Source organism: Vipera berus (genome assembly GCF_964194415.1).
Source record: "Vipera berus genome assembly, chromosome: W".
Lineage (NCBI taxonomy): Eukaryota > Metazoa > Chordata > Lepidosauria > Squamata > Viperidae > Vipera > Vipera berus.
The window spans coordinates 76,274,347-76,285,483 of record NC_138210.1 but is presented as its reverse complement, the minus strand read 5'-3'; the positions used below and the strand labels follow the sequence as shown (position 1 = coordinate 76,285,483).

At 59.0% G+C, this 11,137-nt stretch overlaps 1 protein-coding gene across 1 annotated transcript; it reads left to right on the top strand.

Annotated features, from left to right (window-relative positions):
• Positions 1-4,071: 4,071 nt before the first annotated feature.
• On the top strand, positions 4,072-10,287 carry LOC308676473 (F-box only protein 24-like; the record flags this gene model as incomplete). Its single annotated transcript, XM_081342287.1, has 10 exons — positions 4,072-4,158; positions 5,131-5,229; positions 5,310-5,496; positions 5,709-5,947; positions 7,286-7,547; positions 7,837-7,995; positions 8,526-8,647; positions 9,205-9,336; positions 9,613-9,783; positions 9,892-10,287. 10 exons carry the CDS (start codon positions 4,072-4,074, stop codon positions 10,285-10,287), a joined length of 1,854 nt encoding a protein of 617 aa, XP_081198413.1.
• Positions 10,288-11,137: the final 850 nt, after the last annotated feature.

The window sequence follows — 11,137 nt, the reverse complement described above, 5'->3', positions numbered from 1 at the left end:
AAACGATTGGCTTAGCTGGCGAGCCGAGAAGGGGCGTATCACGGCGCTTAGAATCGAGCGAAGGCGGGCCCTCCTTCTGACGGACGGCTGAGCTGCCAATCAGGAATCGCTCGGCTCCTGGCGGCAAGCGGTTGAAAGCCGGGCGTGATCAGCAGCGATAGGGAAGAATGGCAGGCACGGTAGCCAATCATCGGCCTCGCGCTTCTCGTAGTGCACTGGTAGGGAAGCTTGTCGAGCAATCAGGACAAAAGGCGCCTCTCGGGAGGCGGGCCCAAGCCTGTGGAAAGGCCCGGAGTCGGGAAATGGCGCGGGCGTGGGGTCCTCGGGGCGTACGCAGAGCGCCTCGGCCGGATGAATATAATCCGCTGTAGCCCTCCGCAGGATGGCCAACGACTCTCCCTATGCGGGGTGAGGGGGCAGCCCAAGGGGGAACGTTGGCGGTTCCAGACTTTTTTAAAATCATTGTTTTTAGGTGTTTTTTTTTTAAAAAAATCCCACCTTTATAAATATTTATTTATTTATTTATTTATTATTGGGACTTATATGCCGCCCTAACAACAATAACATACAATAAATACAGAAGTTAAGATAAAATTAAAAAAGGCCCCTGTAGAATAAATTAAAATTAAAATAAATTAAAAATTAGAGTTAAAAAATTAAAAACATAATTAAAATCAGTCCAGGTCAGCCAGGTGGAAAAGGAGTGTTTTGAGGCCGCGGCGAAAGGACCGGAGATCCGGGGCCATCCGAAGCTCAGGGGGGAGCTGGTTCCGCAGGGCTGGCGCTCCCACAGAGAAGGCCCTCCCCAGAACATGCCTAACTCTCCCTGAAATGGTACAGGGTCTCCCGCTTGAACAGGGGCAGGGGGGCTGGACTAGATGACCTCCAAGGTTCCTTCCAGCTATTCTAATTTCTATTCCCTCCTCTCTTCACCCCGCGACAACAGCCCTGAGGCCAAGAGGGGGCCTGGCCCAGCCAGCTTGTGGTCCAGTTGTTGTAGAAAGAAGAGACTCCCGCCAGCTCTTCAAGGAAGGAAAGGTTTATTGCACAGGTTCAGAAGGCTTAAACGAAGCACAAGGTCTGAACCCCGAAGGGCTCATATGAACAGACATATTTATACACCTCTAATTCCTAGTAATACATTGTTATACATTGTTACTTATGTGGTTAATATTCTACACATTCTTATCCGGAAATAGTTTACAGAAGAAAATTACTTGCAGTACGTGTAGTTTCACAGACAGGATATGGTTATCCCAATCAACATCTGCATTAAGGACAAGACTATGTTTGCTTAAACAAGGACTTTAGTACATTCCTCTTTAAGACAGTCGCCGGGGAATACGGGCAGTTACGCTAGCAGGATTATGGCTTCCTTGATCAGCGTCTGTTCTAAGGACAAGAATACATTTGTTTCACAATTATTTTAGTACATTTCCTCTTTACACTCGGGATTAGAACTCGGTCCCCTGGCCCCGGCCTAGGAGAGGCGGCCTTTCCCTGGACAGCCTCTCTGAAGCACAGAGTCACTCAGGTTGCTCGAGGGCAGGGCTTCTCGACCTTTTGGCCCAGAAGAGGCTGGCGAAACCATTTGTCTGGAATGTATCCTGCCTGTGCAGGGGGTTGGGCTAGATGACCTCCCAAGATCCCTCCTTACACTGTTATTCTGAGCCTTTTAAGACGGGTGGGCTCTGCTGGGTGGGGAATTCTGGCAGTTGAAGGCAATTCCTCTCTTCCCCTGAAGGGGCTGGTGAGGCTGCCCTGGGCTGGGGTCTCCAGGGAGGGCAGCCGGCTGGGCTGAGAGGCAAGACAGGAGCCACCTGTAACAGGCTGTGGGGCTGACAAGGACACCCTGATTTGGGGGGGGAACTGGGCACCCCTCACTGGGTGGGGGTATTCTCTAACATTCGGGGCTGGCCTTTATTCCTGGATTGGGCCGGGTTGGTTAGGCTGGCGGCTCCCGGCTTCCCTCCCAAAACCAAGCGCTTGTCTGATGCTTTAGGCTGTGATTTCCGCACCCTCCGAACAATAACTGGAAATGCCAGATGTAACGTCTAATACGGGTAGTCCTCGACTTATGACCACAATCCCAACATTTCCATTGCTAAGCAAGGCAGTTGCTAAGTGAGTTTTGTCCCATTTTTACGACCTTCCCACAGTGGTTCAATGAATCACAACAATTTTTAAGTCAGTAACACAGTTGTTAAGTGGGTCTGGTTTCCCCTTTCTGGATTCGCTTGCCAGAGGGTTGCTAAAGGTGGCACGGGATATTGCGACGGCGGCCAGATTTTGATCGGATGACCACAGGATGCTGCAAGGGTCATAAATCCCCTTTTTTAGTGCAGTGGTAGCTTTGAACAGGGACTAAACGAACGGGGGGGGGGGGGGAAGCCGAAGACTAGCTGTACACCATGAAATGGGAGAAGCCCCTCTTGGGAGAGGCTAAGAGGCCTGGCGTGGTGTGCCAGGGGGGTTCCTCTGCATCAGTGAACCGTTGTGCGCTGTCCCTCCGTGCCCCGTGCTTCCTTGTGCACAAAAAGGGCTAGGTGGACCTTCGGGTCCTCCACCCTGCGGCCCCGTGCCTGGTTGCTGGCCGGGAGAAGGATGTTTTCTTCTGTGCCAGCCAGCCAGCCAGTCGCCTCGGTCACGGCGGGAGCACTGCAACATTTTCTTCCTTGAGCAAACTGAGAATAGGGGAAGAAAACCCGAGAGCTGATGAACTGGGTTCGTGGCGGCTGGGGGTGGGGAGGGGCTGTGGGTGGCCGGATAGGAAAACCGCTGTGCTGCAGAGTTCAAATTGCAGGGTGATTATTGATGGGATGGTTTGCAACTATTGAGACTTGTGCCCACGGCACCGTACATCCGAAGAAGTGAGCTGCAGATCACGAAGCCTCAGGCTTTCCCCTGGACTGGTCGGTCTGGATTCCCGCTGCCTTCCGTCGACTGGCGCGGTTCTAACCTGACAAGGGCAGGTAAGTCAGTCTTGCGCTTTCCTCGTCTCCCAGCGGCCTTCCTCTTCTCCGGGCGGCCCTCCGCTGCCCACTGAAGGGGAAGCTCCAGCCCCCATCGGAGCCAGGGAGCGGCAGGGGAGCATTTGCAAGTAGGGCCCTCGATTCAGGGTTGGAAGCCAGAGCGCCACTGACGGAGGAGAATACCCGTAGCTCGCGGTCGAAGGCCAGAGCGGCAGCTCCCGGCGGCAGGTGGATGAGGCCCGGGGTCAGGCCAGGAGGCGGGAAGAAGCCGAGAGGCCCAGAGCCTGGGCACCTAACCTTCTCGGGAATGTGCCTGGAACCCCGGCAGGCTCTAGAACCCCCCCCCCAGTTCTCTGCCAAGGCAGGGAATCCAGCGGCTGGGCAGAGCTTCTCCTGGGAAGCTGAACTCAGCCGGCTGCTCTCGCCGATCACCTTTGGTATTGTTTCGACCAGTGCAAATCTTTCCACAGTGTTTCCAGTACATTTGGTAAGCCTTAAAAAACAACCTTCCCAACCACTTAATTCCCTCTACACCCCCCCATTGACCTCCTGGGAACTTAGAGGAACTAAGCTAAGCCCTCCCCAAGACTGCAGGCTGCAGCGAAGAGACAAACAGACAAACTTTTTTCCTTTCCGCCAGCCGCCCTTCAGGTTTCAGGACAACCCCAAAGGCAGGGCAGGAGCCGCTGGGTCAGGAGCTCTTCACAAGGGAAGCCGGGAGGGTGATCTCAAGGCCCCTCCACGCCTGTAGGCAGCAGTTTGGAAGAAACCCGGCTCGGGAACCGCCAGAGCCCCCGTTTGTGGGATCCCTGCCCCTCGGGCTAACCTTTGGCCCGGAGGCTAGAAGCATCTCTTGCGTCCAGGTCACAAAGCAGGTCCCCCGGAGGGGCGCTGATGTCACAGTGCCCCAGTTACCCGGGGAAACCCAGTCTCTGTGAAGCCATCAAGACGGCCATTATCACATAGCGCTGTGTCCCCCGGGGTGATAGGCTTGGTGGGCAGAGGCGTTCAAAAGCCTTGGCCATGCTGGGCACAGCAGCAGCAAGGGTGGGTCTGAGAGCTCAGCCCCACCGCACCGTCCACGGCTGGGTGGGCAGACATGAGCGACAGGCGCATCGCCCGGAAACTCAGGAGGAGAAGGCCGCCCCGCTTCTCCCTGCTCTCTAGCACTGAAGAGCCGCTTGGAGTGAGCATTTTGACCCCCGGGGGGCCTGGAGGAGGAGGAGGAGGAGGAGGAAAACTATGAGGAGGGGGGGAGGGAAGGGGGTGGGCAGCAGGAAGATGCTGAAGAAGGGAGAGTCTCTCTCTCTCTCTCTCTCTCTCTCTCTCTGAGCCTGGCCTGGCCTGGAAAATTTCTACTTCTCCCCTCCTCCTTTGCATAATGCAAATCAGTTTGCAAGCATTACGCACCTTCCTTTAAAGCTGGAGAATTCCATAGAAATGGACTTTTATTGCAAATGTCGTTGCCTTTAATGGGAACGAGTCAGTCAGACCTCTGTGACTCACAGTCTTTTGCAAAAACCTTGAAAAGCAGACTCCTGTGGGGTTTGGCAGATTCAACTGACCTTATTTCAAAACGTTTTTACACCCAAGTAAACAGTACAACAGAGCAACTACAAAAAACAAAAACAAAGGGTAAACTTGTCCTGAGCGTGCAAAAAAAAAGTCTTGTGAATCAGCCACAATGAAGTTGAACGGCAGCCCCACCAGGCGGGCCAATGGGGGGGGGCTTTTTCCCTCAGAAATTAAGGCGCTCGCTCTTTCCCTGGTCAGTCCTGCCACCTGCTGCCCATTTTAGGAAGTGCATTCCCCTTCCCTTCATCTGGCCAAGAAGCCAGGGTCCCCGCCGGCTTAATTGCTGATGGTGGCTTCCACAAAGAAACCTGGGGAATCCGAGGTTCGGGCGAGGTCGGAGATGGGGAGCCTCGCCTCGCAGTTTCAGAAGTATCAGGAATGAGGCGGAGGCTTCTCGTTTCTTCTTTGGCTTTTCGCCAGGGCCTGTCAGGCACCAGTCCACCAGGCAGGGTGCAGGCTGCCGGCAGGAAAGATCTCTGCCTGCCGAGCTGGCCGTCCGGCAGCTGCCCAGGCCGCTTCAGAGGAAGCTGGGGAGACCCAGGATTAAGGTGGCTGACGGACAGCTCCTCTCTTCCGCCTACAGCTGCCTAAGAAGAAGCGGCGCAGTTCATCCACCGAGGCCACGGAGGACAAGATCACCAGAGGAGAATCTGCCTCTCTGCAGCTCTTCCCTCCTGAGCTGGTGGGTGAACCCGGGCAGGAGAAGGGGGTGCAGAGCGTTGGCCGGGGGTGCCTCCTGACCGATCCCCACTCCTCTTTCAGTTGTACTACATCATCTCCTTCCTGCCAGTAAGGGACCTGGTGGCTCTCGGCCAGACCTGCCGGTATTTCTACGAAGTCTGCGACAGCGAGGGAGTCTGGAAGCGGATCTGCCGCCGCCTGTCCCCTCGGCTGCGGGATGAGAATTCGGGGGGCAGCCAGCCCTGGAAGAGACTGGCCATCCTCAACTGTCAGTACAGCCTGGTGTGAAGTGGAGGGCGGGGAAGGGGGGGAGGGAGAAGCGAGAGGGCTGCACGCAGGACGGGAAGTGGACGATGGCCGGGATGGCCTCGGATGTGACGGGGGCCTCTCCCCCAGCCCCACCTGGGAGGGGAAGCTTTGCTGAGTCAGCTCCTCCAGACAGCCCCAATTTCCCTGCCCTCTGGCCTCTCTGTCCCACAGACACCAAGGGCTTGTACTTCCAGATGTTCAGCGGCCGGCGGCATTTCGTCAGCAAGACGGTGGCCCCTCTGCTCTCGCACGGCTACCGGAAGTTCTTGCCCACCAAGGACCACGTCTTCATCCTGGACTACAATGGCACCCTCTTCTTCCTCAAGAATGCCCTGGTCTCCTCCACCATGGGCCACGTCCAGTGGCGCCGGGCCTGCCGCTACATGGTGCTGTGCCGCAGCGCTAAGGACGTAGGTGCCTCTTGAGGCCAAAGGCCGGCCTGCTCCTTCCCAGATGGCAGGGGAGCAGAATCCTTTAGACCAGTGTTTTTCAACCACTGTTCCGCGGCACACTAGTGTGCCGCGAGATGTTGCCTGGTGTGCCGTGGGAAAAATTGAAAAGTAATTATAAAATACTTTCTTTGTGTTTATTTGATTCCTATTCAAGAGAATTACTTTATATATAGTCAATATAGGCACAGAGTTAAATTTTTTAACATTTTCTAATGGTGGAGTGCCTCGTGATTTTTTTCATGAAACAAGTGTGCCTTTGCCCAAAAAAGGTTGAAAAACACTGCTTTAGACGTGCCTTGGCCTGCCAGGCGCAGGGGAAGTGCAGTCCTGGTGGGAGGGGACCCAAGCCGGCCTTTTGAAATCGGGAATCCCCAGTGTCTCCCGCCTCCTTCGCGGTTTCTTGGTTTCTCCTGAACCAAGAACAGCGAAGTTGTGGCTAGAAAAGGGGAAAATGTCAGCTTAAGGAGTTGGCTCGCTGCAAACCAAGACCCCCCCCACCCCCCCCTTTCTGCTCCAGAACACCTGAGGGCTCTGAAGACGAGAGCGGGCTCCTTCCGTGGCCTCTCCCTTTCCAGAGCTACTTGTGTCTAATGCCAAGAGAGGACGCGGACCCCATTCTCAGGCATGAGACCCCCCCCTCTCGCAAGGGGGCGTCCCACGCTGAGGGCTTTCTCTTCTAACATCCGGTCATTACTCCCAAGTCTCCTTCCCCTCAGGTCCTTTTCACCGCCAGTCTCCCCACAAAGCGTCCTCCTTTCCCTCTGGCGGCGTTTCTCAACCAGCCTGGCATCGTGCCTTGTTTGCACAGCCTCTCCGTGTCTGGTGCCCTTAAAATGGGAAAGGAGATGGCCTTTGCGCAAAGTTCGGCAACAGATTCACTGCGTGCCACTCAAGCCAGCCTTGCCAGGCTCTTGCTGTCTCCAGCCCCTGGAGACCAGACACGAGGACCTGTTCGGAATAAGGATTCAGAAATGAAGGCACCTCTGCCCCTCGTCCTCTCCCTGCCACCCTCCGCACGGCCCGAGGAGGAACAGAGAGCAGCGGCTTTTCTGAAGGGCCGACAGGCCCCCTCTGGCAGTCGGCCTCTGGCCAGTTCCCGGGGGGGGGGCGGAGGACTTGACTGCCAACTCCTTGATCCCTGCCTGCCTGGAAGACCTATTCCAAAAAGAGCAGGCAGCCCTGGGGGGGGGGTGATGGGGGGTGCCCCCCTGGTTGCAGGCGGCCTCTTTTCCGTTCGGGCCCCCGGGGCTTCGCAGCATCCTGAGGTGGGTGCCTCTTCCTGTCCTCAACTTGTAGTTCGCCACAGACCCCCGGAACGACACCGTGTACCGCAAGTACCTGTACGTCCTGGCCACCTGGGAGCAGCCGTCCAGCCCCGCCTCGGGGCGCAGCGAGGGCCCTGGGCCGGCCACCAGCCGCCGCCTCTGCGACTGTGTGGAGGTGTACCGGCAATCCAGCGGGCAGCAGGTGTTCAAGATGACCTTCCATTTCGCCCTGAGGTTCAGGCAGATCGTGCTGGTGGGGCAAGAGACCGAGAGGTCCCTGCTGCTCCTGACAGGTGAGGAGGAGGAGCGGGGGCTGGGGGGGCCCCAGGCGCTCAAGGGGGGGTCCTCCCCGGAGCACAACGGGGCAGATTCGGCCGCTTTCCCACAAGCGCCAAGTCCGTTTGGTTGCGAAAGGAACTGAGCAACTGGCTCGTCCCCCGACCCCGGCACCTTGGGCTGAGACGAGGGGCCGGCCCAAAGCCGCCCGGGCACGAAGGCCGGCCTCCCCTCCTCGCATGTGAGGGGGCAGCGAAAGGCTTTTCCCGGCCATCACCGGCCAGGGCGGAATTCTTTTCCTGGCAGAGGAAGGAAAAATCTACAGCTTGGTGGTGAACGAGACGCAGCTGGACCAGCCCCGCTCCTACAAGGTGCAGCTGGCGCTCCGCAAGGTCTCCAAGTGCCTCCCGCACCTCTCCGTCCGCCACATGCACTCGAACCAGAGCAGCGCCGTCTACCTCACAGGTAACGGCCAGAGAGCGGCCGCCTCGCCAGGCCTTCCGCCGGAGGCCTCACGGGCGGGCCCTGGCAGGGCCTGACCGCTCTGGCCAGTGGGATTTCTGTTCTTTTAATGCGGTTTTCTCAGTTGTCCTGAGCTGCCTGGGATGGTTGTATGACGGTAGCCCTATCCGGGTCTTTTAAAAATAAATTGCAGCATTGACAGGAATCCGGGGGCTGTACAGCATCCGGGTGCAAGGGGCCCCGACCGAGAGGCCCCCCCCAGTCATCTTAGGCTGAGGTGGGCGATGAGAAGCAGCTGGCATGGCCTGGGAAGGGGGCAGCTCCTGTGGAGCAAGGCAGGCATGGAGGGCAAAGGAGGGCTGGAAGCAAGCGGTGGAGGCCGAGGAGGGGAAGAGCCGGCCCTCCAAATCAAGGCCTGGCCAGAGCATCGGGCCCAGGCGGAGGGGAAAGAGAAGCCACGGGACAGACGGGCAGACTCCGCTTCTCTCTGGCGCTGGGCCTGGGCCAACCGTGGGCCTCTCTCCCCACCCCAGACGAGGGCACCGTCTACTTCGAGGTCCACTCGCCTGGCGTTTACCGCGATCTCTTCGGCACCCTGCATGCCTTCGACCCTCTTGACCAGCAGATGCCCCTGGCCCTCTCCCTCCCAGCCAAGGTAACATGCAGGCGGAAGGCTGCCTCGCCTGGCACCACGGCCGGAGCTTGGCTGGCACACAAAAGGAGCTGCAGTGAAATCGGCAGGAGGCGGGCAGATTCTGGATTGGGGGGGGAGGAAACGAGGAAAAGGCCCAGGTGTTCTCGTCCTCCCCTCCCTTCCCTTCGGGGCCCCGTGGCCCTCCCCTTTCTGGGTCCGTGGGGTGGGTGGGTCCACCACTGCGTCCACACTGGTTTCTTAGTGAGGCAACAATTCCCAAGGGGAATCGGGACAGTTCAGCCCCAGACCTGCTCTTTTAAGGATGTGACCTGAAAATTAAGCTGGTCACCCACCCCCCACCCCACCCCCCCTCCATCCCTACTTGCAGCTCCTGGGGAAAAGAGCTGCACATGCTCAGAGGCATCCTTCTAGCAGTGGAGCCAAGGTGCTCAGCCTGGGCAGCCTCCTGGGACCTTTCTGCCCTTCCCTACTGCCCTCCCCTAAGGCTGCCTTTCCTGCCGTTTGCGCCCCCCCCCAGTCCGACTCAGGCTTCCTCAGCCGGCTGCTTCTCTCCGCAGGTGCTCAGCTGCGCCCTGGGTTACAACCACCTGGGTCTGGTTGATGAATTTGGACGGATTTTCATGCAGGGAAATAACCGCTACGGTCAGCTGGGCACGGGGGACAAGATAGACCGCGGGGAGCCTGCCCAGGTAGACTTTGACCTGCCCCCTCCCGTTTTCCCGGGGGTCTCGGTCTCATCCCCCAGGCTTCTCTCCCAGGCTGCATCCTTGTGGCTCTTGTTGGGTTTGGGCGTCTCCAGGGTTGTCTGGCCAACAGCCCCCCCCATTCCCCCCCCCCGCGGCTGTGCGATGTCAGAGCTTTTCTTGGGCCGGCTTTGCGCCTGGAGTAGGAAGTGCATTTCATCTCTCTATGTGTGTTGGGGGGGGCACTGCTCCAATGCCGGCTCTCCTCCCCCTCCCCCCCAGGTGCACTACCTGAAGTGGCCCATCGACCTGTGGTGTGGCCTGAACCACACGCTGGTGCTGAGCCAGAGCGGGGACTTCAGCAAGGACCTGATGGGCTGCGGCTGTGGAGCAGGGGGGCGCCTGCCCGGCTGGCCCAAGGGCAGCGCCTCCTTTGTCCGGCTGCAGATCAAGGTGAGAGGGGCCGGGAGGCGGGCTCGGCCTCCAGGAGACGCTCCCCGCTTGGCCTCGGCTGGCGGCCTCTTTCCCCGGGCCTTCCTGACCCCCCCTGCGCCCGCACAGGTGCCGCCGTGTGCCCGCCGCATCTGCTCCACTCGGGAGTGCCTCTACATGCTGTCCAGCCACGACATCGAGGAGGTGCCTGCCTACCGGGAGCTGCCGGCCAGCAAGGCCGGCGTGGCCCCCAGCGACTCGGAGGCCCTGGCCGCTCGGACCTGCGAGGAGTACCTCAGCCAGCTGCACAAGTGCCCCACGCTGGAGGGGCGCATGGCCAAAATGAAGGAGGCGGTGGGCAGCATGCCCCTCATGACCTTCCAGAAAGACTTCTTCTGGGAGGCTCTGGACATGATCCAGAGGGCGGCCGAGCTGCGGGAAGCGCCCCCCGTCCAGCCACGGCTCCCCCTGGCCCCTTTCCTCCCTCCCCCGATACCCTTCCCTTACACGCATGAAGGATCATGATTGACAGATAGAGAAGACTTCGCCCTGAACCATGGGGAATAAATAAACCACAAGCACAGACCAGCACAGCCTCTGCTGAGCCAGGCGGGGGGGGGGGAGGACGAGGGTCTGGACCGGGTCTTCAAGGGGGGGGGCAGAAGGGAAAAGGTGAGTGACCGGATGCTCTTGAGGACCAAAGGTCTAAAGGAAAAATATAAAACGTGTGGCCACTGGTCAAAAGAGCTGGAACTGCCCCCCCTGCCACCCTGTGTGTGGACCATGAGGCAGAACCACACCTGGGGGGGGGCCTTGGCCTCCGTAAGACACTCCCGGCTTCAGCGTAAGGGAACACAAACCCCAGCAACGCCTCCCCCCCTCCTCCGGGGTCCCTTGGGCCCGTCCGCGGCTGCCCAGTGCCGCCCTGCCCTGGGAAGGCAAAGCTCCCTGTGCCCCTGGAGGGAGGTGGGCACGGTCGGCTAGCCCCCTTCTGAAAAGGTCCCCCCGGTTGGCCGTGCCAAAACTGGAGGCCGCAGAGCCAGGCAGAGGCTGCGCACGATCGGTCCAAGGGTGGCAGTTTCCGTCACGCAGCTGTCCGGGGCTCCCCAGGGCAGGAAGATAATGTGGGTGGGCAACGCCATCAGGAGCCGGGACGGAAGCCCAGCTGGGCTGCATGAAGGCGCTGGAGGGTTCGACCCGAGTCTGCCAGCTTGTGAGGCAGCAAACCTGGGATAGCATTGGGGTTCGGCCTGAGACACCCCCCCTTTGACACCTGCTCTGCCTCCGGGGGAGGAGCCCTCCCAGGCCCCTTGCAAGGGTAGACCTCTTTGCCCTGGGGGAGAGCCCAGCTCCAGCCCCACAGCTGCTGCCAGTT